At 37.4% G+C, this 20,974-nt stretch overlaps 3 protein-coding genes, 1 long non-coding RNA gene and 2 pseudogenes across 4 annotated transcripts; 2 read left to right on the top strand and 4 right to left on the bottom strand.

The window, feature by feature from the left end:
* The first annotated feature begins 804 nt into the window (after nt 1–804).
* On the top strand, nt 805–4,064 carry LOC108836710 (uncharacterized). Its single transcript, XM_056989461.1, has 9 exons — nt 805–1,217; nt 1,408–1,435; nt 1,512–1,590; nt 1,676–1,721; nt 1,808–1,906; nt 2,211–2,279; nt 2,461–2,779; nt 2,864–3,015; nt 3,098–4,064. Exons 1-9 carry the CDS (start codon nt 882–884, stop codon nt 3,746–3,748), a joined length of 1,779 nt encoding a protein of 592 aa, XP_056845441.1. The 5' UTR covers nt 805–881; the 3' UTR covers nt 3,749–4,064.
* A 305-nt stretch (nt 4,065–4,369) lies between these two features.
* LOC108837903 (uncharacterized) lies at nt 4,370–6,060 on the top strand. Its single transcript, XR_001947404.2, has 5 exons — nt 4,370–4,869; nt 4,958–5,186; nt 5,358–5,408; nt 5,495–5,639; nt 5,891–6,060. It is a non-coding gene; the product is annotated as an uncharacterized LOC108837903 (long non-coding RNA).
* A 4,025-nt stretch (nt 6,061–10,085) lies between these two features.
* LOC108834109 (transcription factor bHLH87-like) lies at nt 10,086–11,523 on the bottom strand (annotated as a pseudogene).
* LOC108834108 (cysteine proteinase inhibitor 6-like) lies at nt 11,359–12,139 on the bottom strand. The gene is made up of 3 exons (XM_056987289.1): nt 12,086–12,139; nt 11,652–11,755; nt 11,359–11,572 (listed from the first exon to the last, which is right to left on the bottom strand). The coding sequence occupies exons 1-3, from the start codon at nt 12,137–12,139 to the stop codon at nt 11,359–11,361; spliced, it is 372 nt and encodes a 123-aa protein (XP_056843269.1).
* Nucleotides 12,140–13,177: 1,038 nt separating this feature from the next.
* Nucleotides 13,178–15,262, bottom strand: LOC108838717 (factor of DNA methylation 4-like; annotated as a pseudogene).
* Nucleotides 15,263–16,504: 1,242 nt separating this feature from the next.
* On the bottom strand, nt 16,505–19,457 carry LOC108829311 (serine carboxypeptidase-like 14). The gene is made up of 14 exons (XM_018602977.2): nt 18,930–19,457; nt 18,709–18,854; nt 18,546–18,622; nt 18,319–18,441; nt 18,115–18,217; nt 17,992–18,029; nt 17,809–17,910; nt 17,634–17,720; nt 17,483–17,551; nt 17,321–17,392; nt 17,125–17,243; nt 16,940–17,053; nt 16,810–16,855; nt 16,505–16,735 (listed from the first exon to the last, which is right to left on the bottom strand). The coding sequence occupies exons 1-14, from the start codon at nt 19,094–19,096 to the stop codon at nt 16,655–16,657; spliced, it is 1,344 nt and encodes a 447-aa protein (XP_018458479.2). The 5' UTR covers nt 19,097–19,457; the 3' UTR covers nt 16,505–16,654.
* Between the last annotated feature and the right edge of the window lie 1,517 nt (nt 19,458–20,974).

The raw sequence follows: 20,974 nt of genomic DNA, 5'->3' as shown, positions 1-20,974 counted from the left end.
CGTTTGTATGAACATAAAAGTAAAGGCACACAAGTTTGGTTACCCAGTTCGGGATCCGATGTGGATCCTTTACATCTGGGGCTTGACGGTACAAGCAACACTCCACTATCAATCAGTCACCAAGAGAGTACAAAGATCAGCTCAACTAGCTAGAAACAAGAGACAATTTTAGCTCGATGATGATCTTTTTCTTCCTCGCTCTCTCTCTCTCTCTCTGATCTTCTTTGAAGTATATTTCTGTTACGGATGATGATCTCTTCCTTTTCTCAATCCTTAAGTAGACGAGACCCGGTACAGCTTGAACCAACCAATTCCAATAACCGCACCGGTTATCACCAATCACTTCTTGTACCAATCTCATTAAACTGAACCACTCCGGTTTACGCTTAATGAAGATAACCAGATGTTTAATGTCACAGATCATAACATTTGTCGGCAGAAAGAGAGAGAGAGAGAGCGATGAGACTGAAAAACAATGAAATTAGATTTGTAATATTTGAGTTTTACCAAAAGTAATATCGACATTTCCGCATTTCGACTGAACCAGTTTCAGCCAAATGATCCGATTCGGTTCAGTTAACTTGTTTGTAGAATTAAAATTAAATTTTCGAAAGTCATTTAATTGAACCATTTGAATGAATTGTACTTTTTGTGTCTAAACGAATAAAGCGCTCAGCTTCATCCAAATGTTCAGTTGAATGATGAAACGAAAAGGGCCTTAATACCTTTTTTGCACGAGCGAGTTCATACACGTATAGTTTTAGTTTTATTTTTATTTTATTTTATTTTATTTTAAAACACGCAAAAATCAAAGGCCTCCCTAGCTAAGAGGAGAAAGAGAAATAGGAGAGTGAGAGAAAGAAGCGGAGAGGAGAGAGAAAATGGGTGAGGTAGCAGAAACAGTGACGAAGAAGAAGAAAGGTAGACCATCTCTTCTAGACCTTCAGAAGCGAGCCATCAAACAGCAACAACTACAAAAGCTGCACAACAATGACCATAGATCCGCTCCTCCCAAAAACCCTAATTCTCTCAACTCCGGCACCCGATCCAAGCGCCGGAACCCTAATCGAAACAGAGCCTCTTCCGGAGAAGAGGAAGAAGACGACGACGAGCGGCGGGAAAAGAAACACAGACTCTTACGCGGATTCAACTCCCACTCCCGTCGACATTCTCCTAATTCAAAATCTCGTGGCACTTCTCACGGATCTGGATTCACGGTAGCTATTCCAATTGCTTTCGATGCTAACTTAGGGTTTAAATTAGGGTTCAATGTGATTTCGAGCGTTTATCAATTTCTATTATTGGATGTGTTTGTAGACTTGTACTGTATCTTCAACACATGTACTTGTGCTTCTATGATTTGCCTTTTAAATGGATTCTTGAAACTGATGATTATTTCCTCTGCAGGGAGAAAAGGCTTCAGACATTCTTCAAGGTACATAAAAATTAAATTTCCCTTTATTTAATTCTTGAAAAGACAATAAACTTGCTTGTCATTTCCATGTGGGCAGGGTCTCCCGTTGAGTCTGGTCCCACTACACCTTTGCCAGACAAAAAGTTGTTGTTGTTCATTCTCGACAGACTTCAAAAGTAATCTTCATTTCCTTCCTCTCTCTCTCTCTCTCTCTCTCTCTCAACTGGGTTTGATTGATGGTGTTTTAACAAACACTTGTAGGAAAGATACTTATGGCGTTTACTCTGATCCTGTTGATCCTGAGGAGGTGTGTGACTGTCTATACCTTTTTTTTTAATGTTTAAGCTCATTACTGTTCTGTTTGTCTTATCTCTTGTTTGGTATGTGTTACAGCTTCCTGATTATCATGAGATTATCGATAATCCAATGGATTTCAGCACACTCCGCAAGAAATTAGACTCTGGAGCTTATTCCAGTTTAGAACAATTTGAGGTACTTCTTTTAATCTCACTACTAGCCCTGACCTTTCTTTCTATGCTGGTCCTACGGAAAGTTTTGTTACTTGGCATCTTATGGATAACGGAAAACTAATGCTTGATGTTGTGTAAATGTTATATTTAGTGTAAAGTGCAGACCTAAGGCTGTTTCTAAAGTTGTGTTTAACTCAAAGTAACTATTAGTCTATTTAGATTCAATTTGTCTCCCAGTTTGAGTACACTTGAAACTCGTGTGGGGGATTGGAGTTGGAACAGCTCTTTTTTCATTCGACAATAAATCTTGCTTCTCCCTTTTGTAGGGAGATGTGTTTTTAATATGTTCAAATGCGATGGAATACAATTCATCAGACACTGTATATTATCGACAGGTATGTCTTAAACTCTTATCTCTTTTCTCTCTCTCTCTCATTTGTTAATTATCGGCAGGAACAATGAAGCGATGCTGAAACTTGCGTTAGATACCATCTCGAATGCTTTTAAATGTTAATACCTTCTAGGGATCTAGTTGAAAAAGAGAGCTGACTTGTATTAAAAGCTGATCGCTTGTAGGCACGGGCTATACAAGAACTGGCGAAAAAACACTTCGAGAATTTGAGGCAAGACAGTGATGATGAAGAACCGCAAACCGAACAACAGCAGCAGCAGCTAAAAGTTGCCGAAAGAGGCCGTCCGCCAAAGAAACAACAGACTGAACCATCTTGCTTAGAACGTACTTCTTCTGAAATTTCAGCTGATGCGCTCAATCCTGGAGGAGATAGCTCTAATAAGTTTTCCAGTGCTTACAATCTGAGAAGGACATCGGTTAGGATCAATCATGACAATGAAACCCAAAGTGGCTGTTCGGTAGATTGGGAGAACGACTTTCCACGTAAAAAGCACTCTCTTCCTTTGCCTTACCACTCAGTTCTCTTTTCTTTGCCAAATATAAATCATCTTTACGGTTTCTCTGCAGCTTCGGTTGTGAAGGCCGTTAACAAGTATGGGATGAAACATTTCGATGTCGATGATAACAGACGCGATACCTACAACAACCACCTCTCAACTTCTACACAAGAGCCGTGGGTTTTGACAACACTCGAAGACGAGTTAAAACAGTTGATTCCAGTACGCTATTACCAATCCTGTTATATCCTTTTGTATTGAGAACTAAAAAGTCTTAAATCATTTGTTTTCCTTGTCCCCTCAGGTTGGACTTAACACTGAGTACGGTTACACGAGGAGCCTGGCACGATACGGAGCGAATCTCGGTCCTCTTGCCTGGAAAAATGTATCAAGGAGAATCGAAACCGCTTTGCCAGCTGGAATCAAATTTGGTCTAGGTTGGGTCGGAGAGGATGATCCTCCAAAACAAACGCTATTAGTGTGGTCGTTGGGAAAGCAGAAGTGTTCTAATGACTTGTTGTCTGGTGACCATTCAGACAGGATCATGTCTCCAACCGCTTCAGTATCAAGCGCTTTTATAGGGAACAAACGTTCTTCTTCTCAAGGAGTCGAAGATACTGCACCTGCTCGTGTCCTGAAGCGAGAAACCGAGTTCCCATCCTCCTCCTCCTCTCGCCAGTCAGGATCGCTGTTCAAGCCTGAAAACAGCAACGGTCTAATCCGTGGTTTCAGTGGTTTCAGTCAAAGTCCGATGATGGGATTCACGAGACAGCAACAACCAAACTTAAGCAACGAGGCCAAACCGGGCTGGCAACAACAAGGGTTGTTGTTTCCTTATAACAAACAGGAGTTCCACCGCTTTCCACTGGACCTTAACGCTAGGCTTGTATCACCAAACTCTCCGCAGAATGGGTCCTCGTCGCAGCAGCATCCGGATCTGGCATTACAGCTCTAAAAGATGAATGAATGATTCTTTGAAAGAGGAAGGATGGAGAAAAAGAAAAGAGGCATTTTCCATTGGCTATCTCAACCATATGTTTTCTGGTACGAAAATCACTTGTGGGGGGAGGTCGTGACCTATTCGTTTGTGAACTTGTGACATGAAAATATATATGGGACAAGTGTCTCTATTGTACAGATTGTTGCAACATCCATATTTTTAGGGAGTTTTAAGAGAGAATGAACGAAACAAACAACAGATGTCTGTTGTAAGACTTGCCGGCTTCGATTCTTTAATTCCTCGGTAATTAGGTACTCTACATTGAAACTAACTGCGACTTTTCACGTTATTAATCAGCAACATAGTAAATGAAACTTGCAACCATTGATCAACATTTTGAGTGTCGATATCACTGAGTACCAACAAATTCTGAATATTATTTTATATATTTATTTGTTTGTTTATATATCTTTATATATAAAAAAGACCTTCCTTCCCTCCTGAGCCTATCCACGTAGGATGCCAGGCTGGAAACTCAACACCTGTAGCGCTGCCACGTCAGCTTAAATTTAAATGAAATGCAGCGCGTTGGTGATCCGTCTGTTTCTTCTTCTGGGCTTCGCTTCGCGTTTTGTATTCTCGGCCCATCTAGCACGTGTAGAACGCAACCCTAATCAGATGCGCTCCTTCGCTTCTCTTCGATTGACGACGAGACGATCGACATTCCGTAACAGTGGGCGTTTTGATGTATTCGTTGGAATATTGGAATAATCGACGTCCATTCTGCTTCATCCTCCTTTACTCGACGGCGTTACTAACCTCCATTATTCTCCAAATCAATTATCCCCACAACGTGCCATTGAATGGCGATTCTTCGGCTTCTCCGTTAATCCTAGATATTGATATATATTATCCGTTTGCTTCATATGTGACTCATTGTTTTTATACTCTCTCTGCACTATACCTTGCCAAATTCTAGCTCACTGTAATGGCGACTTCCTAAGTGAACCCTTCTAATCTGAAGATTGGCCGTTGTAAGGAGATTGTGGTGGGCCGTTTGCTTCCATTCTGAGAAGCTCGGAATCTGAAGAAAAGAGGCGAACTTATTGGAGTTGACATGTTGTTTGGACGAGAAGGTACTTGAGAGGTTGCTGTGTATTCTATTTGCTTATTTACAATCACCTACTTCAACTTTCATTATAGTGACACTGTTTTTGCTTTCAGTCAACCTTGATACAAGGTTCCATCGTCCCCACACCGGCTTAACAGTTTCAAGAATCTACAGAGGGAAGGAAGAGTGTACTAGCTCAGTTATCCTTATGTTGCTAGAAGCAACATTCACTTCAAGCTGTGTGACCCACCGGTCTGTGTTTGATTTACAGGGCATACCAACTTTTTCGAGTTGATGAACCATATTGATTTCATTCCAGATGAGAATTATTCAAACGTACAGGTACGTTATTAATTTGTCTAAAGTTGTTTATGTTTGTTTCTGCAAAACCTCAAAGTTATAACTCTTGGGTGTGGAGCCTAAAGCGATGGTTGCAACAATCATAAATCCCAAATTTGTTGGTGGTAAAACGGCTACTTTGTTTATGTGGCTATTTTTTCAATGTGACATCAGGATCACACTCTTTGACAACAAAAACTGAGCCACGCAGGGATTTTTAAAAGAGTAAATTACTTCTACATATAATTGTTATTTCAAGCTTTTCAGCTTAATCATGCATTCAAATCTCACATTAACCAAATGTGATGCAGGTTTTGTGGAGGTGGGGCTGGATCCTCTTCAACTACATCCAAGTATGGTGGTGTTAAGACCAGGAGATTGATAGCTACTTTCTCAACTCAACCCCGACTGTACATCCACTTAGCAAGTCCACTACTAAGACTCTATCAAGCTGAGGTTAGTCACATGTGCTTGCATAACATGTCCAGTGTTTATTAATTGACTATAATTTAAAAAGTCTCATGCCTCTGCACCGTCGAAACCCTTGGAAATAATTATTTTTGTTAATCATTCCTTTTGCGTATGATTATCTTACAAATACTGCAGCTTAAATAAGATTTTAAATTTCCAAGACTCTGCAATGAATATTGTTTCATAGTTCTCAGCTTATAGTATCTAACTAATGTATTTCACTTATGTTACCGTAGGCTGTGGAGTCCATTTGCAAGGCTGAGGTGGCTGATATTGACAAGGATGGTGCTATATCCCCTGTTATAAGTGCTCGCACAAACTGCTTCATTGATTCACATCTTACTATAGTTTATTTAAAGTATAGACTTCATACATTGAGTTAGAAAATGGTGATTAACTTTACACATTCTTCAAGTTCCAATGTGCAAGTTCCGTTGTTCCGAGTAAAGATGGTCGGTAGAAGACGTCACTGATGCAGCTCTTTTGTCATAATTGATGAGAAAGTCACCAAAATATCTTTAGGTGGGAAATCGGAGTTAGATTGAAGGCCTATTGTGTTGGATTTAATATTTAATACTTTTTATTTCGTTATTGAGTTTGATATGCCATTCAAAAAGTAGAACTATATAAAAACTTGAGATAAGTATAGCAAAATAACTTAGCGTTTTGTACCGACCCTAACCAAACTTTAGAATTTTTTTAAACTGTCATAGTTTAAAAAATGTGATTTGGCCAACTTTTCAGTCACAATATCATTCAAAATTGTAAGTCACAATATCATTCAAAATTGTAATTTATCTATTGGAAACTAGAACTGAACCTACCATTTTTATTGTTTACTAGATTTTCCGATTCAAAACTTTAAAACTATATTTATCAGAATTAGGAAAAAACATTTTACATTAAATAGAATATATATATATATATATATATATATATATATATGTGTGTATTTGTTAGATTGTAGAATGTTTACTGGAAATAAAAAATATGAAAATAATGTTTTTGGATCATAATGTTGGACTGAATATATTCAAAACAAAAACAGATGCATTAATACTTAATACTGTATTAACTTAATACTTAATACTTTAGTTAGAAAGTATATAAAATGGTATATTTAATAACAATGTAATACCATGATTAATTCTTAGAAAAGGTAGCAATTGTAAAACAAAATGATATTTTTATTTGTCTGCAACAAAATAATATTTAATAATAAAAATTAAATAAATTGTGCATATGTATTGAGAATATTTTGGTTCTCTTTTACACTTAGCTTTAATCCAGAATTATATTTAACTACAATTAGATTGTAATATATTGTTGTATGTTTATATTTTAACAAATAATATAGTAAATATTAATATATTCGTAGAAGTTTTAGTTTATTTAACTAATACAACAATCTTAAAAGTTGCTTTTTTACTTTTTTTTTTTTGAAATTTGTTACAAAATAGTGAGAATTAATGTTACTGATAACTGAGAACAAAGTAAATTTTTTAAAAAGATTACATTAAATTGGTATTTAGGGAAAATAAGTATATGTTTTAGGTATTTTAAATACAAAATGTAAGGTTATTTTAATGAATTAAATGTGATTTTTAAAAAATACTAAAATAAAAAGCTCAACCATAATTTTAATATTCATATGCAACTAAATATATAAACTTGCATAGGCCAGCAAAATACATAATGTAAAATAACCTGATAACAAACAAAAAAATAACAGAAATGGAATTAGATAATTTAAACTAAAACAATAATATTAAAATATCTACACAGACATAATAAAAATAGAACACAACTTCATTAATAATTACAACAACTGTGGTAAATGTAACTATTTCTATGCCATAATTTTGCTATGCACATGCAATTTATGGATCGCCATGAACAGAAACAGACATATCTCGAGCTGAAAAATGCTGAGATAGATCAAACGTTCTTTATGTGACTATAATAACAAATAAAATCAAATTTCGAGTAGAAACAGTTCGTGGATTATACTACATCATGTTATATAAGCTACATAACGCATAGCTTTTTATTATTTGCCTTAGAAAATAGAGATTCGTTAACATTGTGAATAGAAGATTACAACATGAACTAGTAGTACCCTTCTTTACACATTTCATTGTCACGGTTTATTTAAATGAACTTACCAAAGAGCTTACATAGAAACCAAAGCGCAATAAGAACTGACCTTCTCACGATTACCAGAGCAGAAAACAGGAGTTTAGGCTATTTTTCAGCATGGCGAACTGGATTTAACTTTGTAGGGAAGTAATTGACCTGTAAAAGCAACTCAACCGGTTCACAAAATCAAACAAAAAAAGATAGTGAACAAGCATTTGAAAAGAGTTGATTACCTCCTCATCTCTGTACACGAAGTTCATAAAACCTTCATGGTGATTGTTGTGGTGAGCACATTTGGGGGCATTGACAGGTAGCTGCAGATAGTTTGGTCCTAGACGGTGTCTTTGACTATTGGCGTAGGAAGAGATCCTGGTCTAAAGTAGTTTATCATCTGAATAATTCACGGCAGGCAGAAAGCAAATCAGCACTAACAATAGCGTTCGCTTCAATGGTATTTCTTTGTTTTTACGTGATTTAGTAATTTTGTTCAACACTTCCGGGTTCAGCATGCACATCCACATAGTTTACGGGATTAATTGATTAAGACCCGTTTTAATCAATTTTTTTATTTAGTTTAAACTGTTTTTTCTACTATAAGTCTATAATTCAGTCGCCAAATATGTCATGTTGTCAATTTAATAACCAAATTTTGTCAATCAAACAGAATTCCCGTTTATTTTTTCTTACATAGTCACATGCATGAAATATTTTCATTTGTTGACTATGTTGTCTCTGTTTTAACGGAAAGCACTGGATTTAAGCAAGACTTCCACGATAAACATATAGTTTTATTATTCAAATCTTACTTCTCAGCAAAATTTCATATCCGGTGAGTTTCCGACAACGCTCTCTTATTGTAAGAGCCCCAGAATCGTTGACTTCAGCTCGAACCATTCTCAGGCATGATTCTGCCGGACTTATGTCCTGGAGCAGGTTCGTTAGAGGAGCTGAGAATCCATGATAATCTCGTCACCGGAGAGATTCCCCGACGATATCTCAGTGCTCTGAGCTTCGAAAGATTGATCTAAGTCTCAACTATCTCAACGGAACGATCCCACCTGAGATCGGTAACCTCCAGAAACTCGAGCAGTTCATCTTGTGATACAACAACCTCGCCGGAACAATCCCGCCGGAGAAGAAGATTATCGAGGAGAAGATGAGTAGAAAGGAAGAGATCTCATACCCTTATATACTGAAACATCACTGACTCCCACATTGAAGAAGACAATTGAAGGTGACGTAGTGGGGACTGAAGACAAAACAGAGCGTTACAGGAGGTAAAACTATGAATCGTCACAGAATCGCAGTCAGGAGAAGAGAGGGGGAGGGGTTACGCGACTTAGGTTTCGTCCCAACCATATTTGAGCAACAGATACGACTATGCTATTCCGGGCCGTACTCGTAGGAATCACAATACCAAGGCCCAGACAAATATCACTTGGAGAAACCCATCAATCACAGGATTAAATGAAACGCTGCGCGCTGACGTGTCGACACTGTAGCACCCGACTTTCCAGCCTGGATCCGACGTGGCGCGCTGTGAGAGAAGGAACATTCTTTTATATAAACTAGGGGCGGCCCGCCCTTCGGGCGGGGTGTTAGAGTTGAACAAACTTTAGAACGGTTTCTAGGTGGTTGTGTTGTCGGAATAGAAAAAGTGATTTCTGTAGCAATTATCAGTACCATATTTGATTTCTATAGAAGATCACTGGTTCATAAAACTGAAATGTGCAATACAATTGAATTAAATTGTTATTTAAGTAACTGACTGCTATTATGAATTTCTACAAAAGGAACAAAGCCGAGAGTCCAGTTGTTTTTCCAAATATGTGGATGCTATATTATTATCTTGCTGGTCAAGCGGGAAAAGAGAATAACATGTATTGCAGATCAAAAAGTTAAACAAATTATGCACAATTGAACCTTGGCTCACACCCGACCAAGTGAAGCTATAAAATATTAATTTTGGATAATTGAGCCTTGACTTTCTATAGACGTCGTTATAGTCTTAATAAACCCATGTTAAATGCAAGAAAAATATTAACTTAGTTCAATTATTTTGCAAACATCAAAAAAGTAATCTTGATCAATCACAACACCTCCGGGGAGTAATCGGGAAACTAAAAACAAAAATCAGACGGGTACAGCATGACGATAAAAACCTGCTCTGCTCAATGCTTTCGCCGTGCCTGTGCTCACTGGGAGATATGGATCGACCACATTTTCAAATGCAATACATGAACGTTTGTAGTTGCAATCACATTCGTGTAAATACAAAACTATAAAGCCAAGTTGTAGTTCTGACCTGTGTTGCGCCGACGTCCTTAAATATTTCTTTGTATACAATATTAGTAACCCCATCCTCGTTGTCGATATCGGAAGTCTCATCTAGTAAAACCATGATCACATATTAAAGTACAGTGGATTCAAGTATAGTTCTCTTTTTTTTATAGAGAATTTACTTGCGCTCTAAGGAACTTGGGAAAATAAGCAGGTTCATCAAGCATTGAAGCAGTGTCCATCTTTGCCCACCTGGAACCAATGTCGGTTAACTCCTAATATTCTCACTTATTCTCTCCCTCCTCAGCATCGATGTTATATTTAGAAGATTTGTCGATATCTTCATGTTCTTCCTCTTAGGTTTCTCAACAGTCTCCAATCCAAAATTCACCAGTGTAAATGCAGCCGCTCTTTTTATCATCTATTTCATACGTGCAACTGCATCTGGTTATCAAACAAAGACAGTGAATGCTGGGAAACTGATGTTTGAAGAACCAACTCTTCTTTCTATGTTCGTGGTTTCTTAGACTTCGATTGATTTTCATAGTATATGAGCTTGAAACTATTTCTCAGAATCATCATGATGGTGGTGAACAATACGGAAGTGACGTCATGTCTCTGTTTCTCTTCAAAGACTTGGGCTTTGTTGTTGTCTATGTCGTCATCTCTCTGTTCTCAGACTCTGCAGGCTGCACATAAGACTCCACCAAAGCTCCAAAGAGTCAGACAATCTGAGAAAAGCACAGAGATTCCCTCGTCATCTTCCGTCGATATGTTTATGTTGTTCGTCGTCGCTGATAACAAACACTCGAGTGATGATGGTCTATCCAAGTAACCCTGTTTCCAACGTGTTGAATCTCACCAATGACTTCCAAGATCAGACATGAAACAGATGCCAAGATTTGTATGAATATGTATATGTTGGTGAGAAGAAGAACAGGGTTCTTGAGCCATAAGCTCATTTCCTCCCCACATCAAATCTGATCCTTATGCTCCATGATTTTGCTTTCTCGGGTCATTCCATAGATAGCTTGCACATGAACCGATTCTAATACTTCCATTGGATCAAACACAGCCCCGAGGAAACCAACAAAACCAATTCAAGATTCATGCTTCATCGGTCCACAGAAACAAAATTTTCAGCCCTGGCGATTTTTCACCAAGCTCTAATACTTCATCAAGATTCATGCTCATCGGTCCACAAAAACAAAATTTTCAGGATCAAAGTTTTTCTTGAGATTAATTTATGTCATGCATACATATATGTACCGTTTGTGGTCATACCTTATTTGCAGCCAAGATAGGAGGGAGTAATGGCATGGGCATCATCACCGGCATGCTTGAACTCCTTGAAGTTCAACCTTGGCTTCACCCACACTTTTGCTTCATAAAGCTTCTTCTTCCCAACCCCAATGAGCTCCAGCGTGAGATGAAGCATCGTTTCTGTTACAGCTTTAACTTTTACATTCACCACCCACACAAACTCGAACCGCTGGATTCTATGATTTTGTTAACCCAAAACTTTCACTCAGTAATCAGATTACTTCCGAATCGGTGAGCCGGAAATTCTGCGCGCACCTAGAGACCTCAAATCCAGCCACGGAAAACATTGCTCCGGCACGGAGACTGTCACGGAACTGTGGAAGACAGCCGGGACTGATCGTTACTTGCATCACGGTCGACTGAAACACACAAAAAGAAAAGGAAAAAACAATCAGTTGTAACTCACAGTCAAAAGTAAAACGGAACACCGTTGTATATCTAACACTAAGACAAAACATAAACCAAACAAAACGATTGGTTCCGATCATAACATCATCTCTGAAACACATGTAACAAAAAAATAATAATAATAATAATAAATAACAATCTCGCTGTAACTCATAGTAAGAAGTAAAATGGAACAAATAACATAAACTAAACAAAACGATTTGGTTCCGATCAAAGAAAAACGGGAAAAATATGATAGAACACGAAGACAGAACATAAGCTAACTAAATCGGGAACAGAACGATTAACTCACGTGGTGCGCTGGGGATTAAAGACGATCTAGTGCACACCACCATTACGAATGTCTACCGTCGCTGCGCTCGGGAAATGAAACGAAGAACAAAAATGAGTTAGGCGTTTAGGTCTCAGCAGAGAGAATAAGAGATGGGCCTCGTGTCATGTCCGAAGCCCAAATAGACGAACCCCTAATTTTAATGAAACGCAGCGTATCTTACGTGTCGACGTGGGAGCATCCCAATTTCCACGCTGGATCTGACGTGGAGGCCTTTAGGAGAGAGTAGGGGTCTTCTTTATATATAAAGATAGACTAGGGTAAGCCCGCCCTGCGGACGGGATATAGTTTATATGTGATCTAGTTTTAGATTTTTTTGTATGATTTTATAGTTTGTTTTTTAGGTTTATATTAGCAAGTGATGTGTATAATAATGATTTTTGTCTTTCAGAAAATTTTAAATGATAATAAATATTATATTCATTTTACTTAACTTTTGATATTAATTTTATTTTCTATTTTTAATGTATTTGTCATCAAATATATTTTATGACACTATACTATTATAGTTATCATCTATTTTTGTTATGTTTTTCATAATAAGAACACATTTCTATATTATCTTCACATATATAATGTTAGAACAATTTTTAATATAACTTTAGATTAACCTTGAATGCTATTAATAAATTCTACAGCACTACATCAGACTTAGAAATCTATAACAAAATGGGCTAACCCAAAGCGGATTCTGCAGCTGCCACCGTTGGAATCAATGAAGTAAATACTTGACCGATTATATCATCCGGAAAAACGGAAAATACCAAAAAGTTCTAATTCACAGTTAATAACATTGATTCAATTGGCATTGACATAATAGAAATATTTCATTTATGTTATCCACCAAAATATTTAATAATAAAATATGTACTATGAAACAACCCCTCAAAAATTGTCAAAGAATAACCATGCACGACCCTGCAACAAATGTCGAAGAGTAAATCACCACGAACTAACATATCCAATAGCGTTGAGAAATAAACAGGTATTCTTTTCTTAAACTTAAAAAATAAAAAATCAGAACCAAGTCAAGATGATACATAATTAGGATAAGTCAAGGTAATAATTGGATAAGAAATAAACAAAAAAAGTAATAAGAGTTCGTACACCAATAAGGAGTACACCTTAAGATAACATGATAAATAAAAAATGAATAAACTCTCTTAGATATTGCTTCAGGCACTTGATCAGCAGAGTAAAAAAAGTCTTCATCGTACTGTTGATCCTCAGACCATTTGATTACACCCACTTTGGAAAAGAGACTAAATCTGAGAGACTGAAACAACAAAATCCAGATAGTTTTATAATAATAAGGTAATACCTTATTTTCAAATGTAGAAAACATCATTAGCGTCATTGTTCCAGGTGTTAGGAACTGGAAGCCTCTTTCGATTGTTCTTCATAGCCACGACCTTCTTCCTTATCTTCAACATCACCTCCGCTGCTTCCTCCATCCAGGCCTTTCTGTTCTTCTCAAAGTTCCACAGCTCTGAAACCACGTAGCCACCGCTCGGGTTGTAATCCACTATCTCCATTTTTGCTCTCACCACTTCATCGTAAAGTTCCTTCAGCTTAACCAGCTTCTCATCGTTTTTATCAACCACATTCTGCATATTTCACATGTAAGAGATCTTGAGATATACTTTGTAATAGAAGGAAATGTTCAAAAAGTCTATATGTTTTAAGTCCATACCTTTGCGATTCCATCAGATTCATCCACTTTAAATGGATACCAATGCACATCTCCAACTTGTCCTTCCCAAAATGAACACAACTCCATAGCTTTTACCCCTGCTTTTGCTCTTGAACCTCATCTAAGTTTCTTCTTCACTGCTAGCACAAACGGCTTCATGTCTAAGTGCCCCATCCTCTTCACTCTTATCTCCCCTCCACTCACCAAATCCTCATTCTCATTCCAGAACTGCCACATCAAAGTAATATGATTAGTTAAAATGGCATACAGATTTATATTGTTTTTATTTTGTACCTTAATCATCTCTTTTCGAGCCTCTTGAAACTCGTTGTTGGCCATGCGTTCTTTCTGTGTCAGAGACATTATTTTATCATGCAGAGCTGTTTCTCTAGCCTCTACTCCATCTGAGACTTGGCCATCTTCTCCATTAACTCTACATCTCCATCCGCTATATGCTTCATCACATTGGTGCTGCCTTTCAGCTTCTCTATCTCCAACTCCAGCTCTTGCGTTTCATTGAGTTTAGCTTCCATTTCCATTACCTTCTCATGGAGCTTCTCTCTCTCTTTTTTGCAAAAGTAAACATGTTTTGAGATACTCAAAGGTATTGGGGTATATTCACTCAAACTAAAGAACTACTTACCTGGTGCTTCTCTGCAAATATTCGCTTCATTCTGCTCTAGAATAGCCTTTTGATTCTGCAAAAAAAAAAAAAGGCAACATGATTTCATTGGCTTACGTTCTTTTTGTTCTAGTTTATAAGGAAAGAATCATCACCATTTCTATTTCAAGTCTGGATTTTCCATCTCAGCTTCGTTTATGTAGATTCGCCTTGCACGCTTCTCCAGCTTCTCCCTCTCTGTCTCAAGGTCAGACATATATTTTTCATGTCCTATCATAATCTGCTGATATATTGCTCTCGCAAGTTCTTCTGTGTCTTCTCAAACTCTTCTCATCAAGAAGACACAACCAAAGAACAATTTCAAAACAACCAAAACAAATACATTGTGATTTAACACTAATTCAAGTGTTTTTTTCATACCTTGTTTGTACTTTTCTTTTAGCTTATAGTTGTGCATCATTCCAGCATGAACAAACTCTCTAGTGTAACGAAACATAAAACATGTGCCTTAATATCAGAACCTTGCCCTCCTAGATTGCCATAACTGAGTCAACCTCACGTTGTGTCTTAAGCTTTCCCTCCGATAAACTGGTCCCCCACACCTGGCCGCAACAAAGAAAACAACATGCCGCGTCTGCAGAACCGAGAATAGCTTAGTCTGAAAACAAAGAGTCAAGGCTTTAGACAAAAAAAAACTTTGAAAAATGTAAGAATATTTGATGCTATTAGCAGAAGACGCATCAGACTACATGATATCATAACGGGGGAGCGACCATGAAATATGCCAATCTCTTGAAACTAACATAGTTCTGAAAATATAACTTACAGAAGTTCGACACCAGATTTATAAAGATGATAAGTGTTATACAAAGAGTGGCTCAGTTTGTAAAAAGCTTGGTTCATCAATCTAGCTTGGATAGCCATATGAGCATCACCCATCTCATAATCAAGTGCTCCTGTTAAAAAAGAAAACTTTAAAACATTAGGAGAGAAATACAGAGCTCGGACTAAACTCTGGGATTCATTATTCACACTTAACTGAAAAGATAGAACTGCAGGTTTCGAGGTCAGAGAAACATACATTTTTCATCAACTTTCGAATAGATTTCTGGATGGACTCTACATCTGATTTGAACACGGTTTGTTTCTGTGGATTCCTTGCAGCGTAATCTTTCCATAGGCATATTATCCGATATCTAAATACTTGTGATCTGTTCATAAATCGCTTCCCAAATCACCTTCTTAACCACAACTTTGTCTCCTATGTTTTTTCTCGCATCTTCTCCGGTCTCTTCTCCTCTGATATTTCTCTTAAAATCTAAAGACTGAGAGGTTTGTAATGGTGGGGAATTGGTTACTGCTTCATCTCGCACTGGATGAACAAACGGAAGATCGCTCGATGGAGAAACGGTGGTGACGCGAGTCGGAGACACCGACAACCTAATCCAAAACGCAACGTATAATCCATTTGTATATTGGAGGTAGAGTTCGACGGGTCTGAATCTGTGGAAGAAACTCAAAGTCGACGGGTCACAGCTTCACCGCCGCATCTATGAAACCGAAGAGCAGAAGATCTATTCCCTAGGGTTTGCATTATTAGGGCCATAAACAACGCAGCAATTCACAGAATAAGTCCAACACGCGAGCCCGCTAAGAAATCCTCTGCACTTCGTTTAAGTGATCTGACGTGTCGGACAGAGAAGGCATCAGTTTCCAGCGTGGATGCTGAGGTGTCTCAACCTGGAGTGAACAAACTGTATTATATATAAATAGATTAAGAAAAAGAAAAAAAAATACTGGATCCGTACTGCATCCCGAAAGCTTACAAGTGAGAGGACATATATTTGAAGCAAACATGTGAGAGTAAGGTAGAAAAGAAACAAGTGTATTTGAGTATTTCCACGACTCTTAACTACTATTCATATTCTTTAATGCTTCTTCATGAAACTTGGAATAATTTTGTTCATAAGATATATGTGTCCTGCACATATTGTCATATTACACGTTTTGCCAAACGTTAATTATGTATCAAACCTCGGACACTCCACGATCTAGTTGAAAGCAAATTGAATAAACGGTTCAAAACAAGAAAAAACTTTAGTCAAAAACAGAAAAAAACAAAATATTTCTGTCTATGAATCCAGAAACCAAACACTTTCGGCTTCAACATTAATCAGATAACTCCAAGATTAAGGTTTCTACGTTTAAAGAGGTTGGTCACTTATCCACCTCTCGAACAAGATTGAGCTCTCCACTGGTTTATACTCTAATGTGTGCCCGCCTCCCTATACAAACCAAACACATTAACCAATTAAGAAATATTATGTAGAAAATAATTACTTTGGGATAAAAGAGTTACTTTCACAGTGGCAAATGTCATCTTATTAGCATAAGTCTTGGTGTATCTGCAAATTAAAAAGGCTGATCAGCTTAATGCAAAATGAACTAAAAGAAACCAACATAACAAAGAAAATGCAAATAGTGTGTACCCAGCGACTTGATCATTTATCATCCATGGCCTCCATTTCTCAAGAATGGAAAAGTTTAGTGACCTTACCCAGTCTTGAGTTCCAACGAAAGGGATTGTCATATCGTGATCACCACTGTTGAAAATTATACAAAAAATAAAAATAATGAAGCATGCTTGTGAATAAGTTTATAAGTATTTGTGTACCTAAAGATAAGAGATCGATAGCCTTTGATGCTGTTATTCATATGGTATGGTATACTACTTGGAATGTCTTTGTTGCACTGCACATTCCAGTTACATCGGTCCCATTCCCCTGTTGTCCCCTGCAATCATAGAGTTCGATGATCAGATACAACCAATGATCAATGATACTAAAGAAGTTGTCACATATATATATTACCTTCACAACTCTAAGTGCTCTACGTACGATCTCGTTATTAGCCCAGTATTCAGACAGCGAATATCGATATGTCTGCAAAAGGAAAACAACCTTGTTAAACACTATTCTTTAGTAGCTTGTTGAGTGGATAGCCATTTGATCCAAAGATACGAAGAAGCTTACATAGCAATCAGGAGATGTTTTATCACAGTTTGATTGTAAGATCAGTTCTTCATATACTCCAGAAACACACTATAATAAAATCACACATAAAAAAAATCTAAGTAAGTGATTTACCATTGAATGACAGTTTAATTCCTGAATGTGTGTATACCTTGTTGAAGTCTTTAACGAGTTTCAAGCACTCTGTGTTTTGAGGATCCACATTAATATAATTTTCTCCACAGCTTTTCTTCATCGACTACAAAGTAGGAGTTTCGAAATAGTTCACTGGCCACTTCATTTTGGTGACAAGAAACAAAAGGATTACTAGGTTTTGTAATTGGTACCTCAAAGAGTTCATCGGAGATGAGTGCCATTCCGTGAGCAAACGGAATGCGAGTGTTATTATCAAGATCACCGTTTGTTACCGGGTTTCCAAGCACATATCCCTGAGGTTGGAAACCTAATGTTCTTAATGTTTTATAAGGTGTATTGAAACAATGTAAGATGCAAGCAAAACACTGATGAACCTGAAGATTTATTTGAGGTTTGCAGCATATATAATTTCCTGTAATAAATTGGTAAATTAAAAAAGGCTAGTCCAAGAAGAGGACTTGCAAAGGGATTGAATAGAAAACCAAAAGAAAAATTACCATTTGAGATTTCTTGAACAATGGCCGGAATCATCATGCCGGAATAAGAGTTTCCAGCGAGATAAAATGGATTGGAGAAATACTCAGGATGCTTGTCTAGCCACTGCATAAAAATTAACAACAACAATAATAAGATCTCCAAAAGTCTATACATAACATTTATATAGTTGCTTTAAATGGGGACAGTTTGAGTTTTCTGTATACCTTACGAAGAAACTCGTGGACCCGCTTAACTGATCCTGTGATACTTAGTCTATCAGCAAGAGGATTTCTTGAGTAGGAAAAACCAGTCCCGACAGGCTGGTCCAGATATATTATATTCGCTACCTGAAAAGAAGGTTTCATTCTGAATAAAACAGATTGCTTACATCATCATATATAAAACGAGTTGACCTAATATATAAACCGGCTATGTACATCCCAATAGTTACCTTAGTCCATGAATATGTAGTAGATACCAAAGTGGGGATACTTCCATTATAGGCCTCAACCTTGAAAGCAAGAGGCCCTGATTTTTTTTTCCAGTTCAAACAAGTCACTGAATACTATGAGAGGCAAATAATAATAATAATGAGTTGAAGAAGATTTACTTACCATTCTCATAAACAAGGCCAGAGAAAGAAGAGCAGCCAGGTCCTCCAGTTAACCAGACAAGAAGAGGGTCTTCTTCAGGGTTCTTTTCAGATTTGATGAAGTAGTAGAACATTTGATCTTCCTCTGCCTCACCAACACCAATGTACCTGTAACGATTTAACAAAACTCAGAACTCATATTCATTAATATGGAGAATAAGATGGAATGAAGCAGAACAAAACCCGGTTTCAAGCTCAAAAGGAAGAGGGCCTTCAAAGCCGGGAAGATGTTTGATGATAGAGCTTGCATTAGCACGCTGAATCAATACAAGCAGAAGTTGTGCCAGCAGCAACTTCAGTATCCATGAATCCATTTTTGTTTGTAGTGTTTGAGTGTTGTGACAAAACATCTTTATACTCAAAAAAGAAGCGTTGACTCCCCCACATCCACCCTAAAAAGAAAGAAGCTTTTCGGTTAAGTATCGGTTCAACCATATAAATTGGTCGCTGCCATATCTAAAACCAGCTAATTTCAGGTTAGTCTCTGACTGTATAGGTCAGGGGTTTAGGACTTTTTTCTCTTTCAGTGATAAGTTGGGCACGTGAGAATGAACGCGGAAGGGACATTGTCACATGTTAATAGCGTTGTAGCCGGTACAAGATAAATTAAAGTTTCAACCATTTGCCATAGTCTATTTGTCTATAAGTGAGCGCCAGCGGACTCATCTTTCCAACCGGTTTAGCATTTTCTTTTGTTTTTGGTAAAACCGGTTTAGCATCCTGAAGTAACACAAGTGAAAAATCAGCAACTTGAGTAACATTTTGTTGAGTTTAATAATAAGAAATAAATAGTTCAACACCTTTTCTCCAGATAAGATAACATCACTGTACTTTAGAACTGGAAGCGTTGACTGGTTCGTCTATCTCTAACCATATTATATCTCAGGTTAAATCTTCTCCGTCTCTCCAAAGATATGTATTATTGGTACCCACATCCACATGATTCCTTGATTATTTCGTTTTTAAGTTCCAAATCATAAGCAATTTTGATTGCATAAAACAGCCAATAATGCGTTTTCCCTCAAAACAAGTATCTTAGGCCTCAAATTTTTATATAAAAAATTTAGTGAAATTTTTGATAAATACTCAATGGTCCTTTAAATTTCAGTGTCAGTTCTGCAAATATAGAGCCAAATGTGAATACAAAAGAAGATTCTGATTAGTTACATATTTAAAATTATTATCCAAGCAAATAGAATCTCATTTCATGGGGTAGTGAGACGTGTAAGAAAAAAAACAATTAAATTTCGGACAGTAATATAATACAGAAAGAATCCATTTTAGTATAAGGAGATATGTAGGGAGAGAGAATTATTATAAGGTGTTGTTCCAGAAAAAAAGAGAATTATTAATTTATTATAAGGTAATCTCTTGCACGTCTTGGTTAGGTATAAACCAAACTTCTTTTCTTGGTACGGAGAATCCATACTAATTGTAATTTCATCAATCAATTTTTGTTTTTTTTTTTTTCCATCTAAAAATTTATATTAAAAAGGGCTAAAGCCCAAAAGTCTTACAAAGCCCATACATATTGGACACCCAACAAATCAAACCGGCCCAACGGCCCACAAACCAGAAAACCCTAGCGCCTAAAGAAGCTCTGCCGCCTCCGCGCTCCATCTCCGTACGAATTGGTCGGAGCACGAACCAAGGAGGCTCAAATCGAGGAGAAGACTGCTCAGTGAGTGCGACACACCACACAACCGCCTCAACTTGTCCATCTCCGCCACCGCACCGCCAGAACAACATCAAACTGAAAACGCGTTACATCGGATCTCGGCAACAGACGAGCCTCCGACGAAACCAACCCCGTTCGACACCCCCTTGTCTTCACGCCGGGAGATTCCATCGATCTATCGAGATCTTCTCGGCCTTTGAACCACTTCAAACCTTAGACAAGTGAATCGCGAACCGGAGCATAAAGACCCCAAACCCTAACTCCACCAACGCTTCATTGGGAAATCGGCCAATTCATACATCAATAGAGGGTCACGGTTCCGATCAGTACATATACTAGACACATGTGCTAAAACATACATCAACACAAGTTTTATTCAAATTTCATACATCAATCAACAATTTTAGGTCAATTCATACATTGACCGCATTTCTGTTAGTCAAATGCTAACGGATGCTTATGTGGACTTGACGGTGCTTACGTGGCTTTTGCATTTAAAATAATTAATAAAAATAATAATTTTAATCTGAAGTTTGGGGAGATCGAACCC

Source organism: Raphanus sativus, chromosome 6, assembly GCF_000801105.2.
Source record: "Raphanus sativus cultivar WK10039 chromosome 6, ASM80110v3, whole genome shotgun sequence".
In the NCBI taxonomy this organism is placed as follows: domain Eukaryota; kingdom Viridiplantae; phylum Streptophyta; class Magnoliopsida; order Brassicales; family Brassicaceae; genus Raphanus; species Raphanus sativus.
This window is presented reverse-complemented; position numbering and strand designations above follow the sequence as displayed.

Excerpts from the sequence above, each read along its gene's own strand:
- LOC108836710 (XM_056989461.1), top strand. The coding sequence starts at position 882 with ATGGGTGAGGTAGCAGAAACAGTGACGAAGAAGAAGAAAGGTAGACCA. Across the intron at positions 1,907-2,210 it reads CCAGTTTAGAACAATTTGAG|GGAGATGTGTTTTTAATATG; the intron begins GTACTTCTTTTA and ends TCCCTTTTGTAG. Across the intron at positions 2,280-2,460 it reads ACACTGTATATTATCGACAG|GCACGGGCTATACAAGAACT; the intron begins GTATGTCTTAAA and ends GATCGCTTGTAG.
- LOC108834108 (XM_056987289.1), bottom strand. The coding sequence starts at position 12,139 with ATGGTGGTGTGCACTAGATCGTCTTTAATCCCCAGCGCACCACGTGAG. Across the intron at positions 11,756-12,085 it reads GCGCACCACGTGAGTTAATC|TCGACCGTGATGCAAGTAAC; the intron begins GTTCTGTTCCCG and ends TGTGTGTTTCAG. Across the intron at positions 11,573-11,651 it reads GCTGGATTTGAGGTCTCTAG|AATCCAGCGGTTCGAGTTTG; the intron begins GTGCGCGCAGAA and ends ACAAAATCATAG.
- LOC108829311 (XM_018602977.2), bottom strand. The coding sequence starts at position 19,096 with ATGTTTTGTCACAACACTCAAACACTACAAACAAAAATGGATTCATGG. Across the intron at positions 17,552-17,633 it reads TCGTTAAAGACTTCAACAAG|TGTGTTTCTGGAGTATATGA; the intron begins GTATACACACAT and ends ATTTTATTATAG. Across the intron at positions 17,393-17,482 it reads AAACATCTCCTGATTGCTAT|ACATATCGATATTCGCTGTC; the intron begins GTAAGCTTCTTC and ends TTCCTTTTGCAG.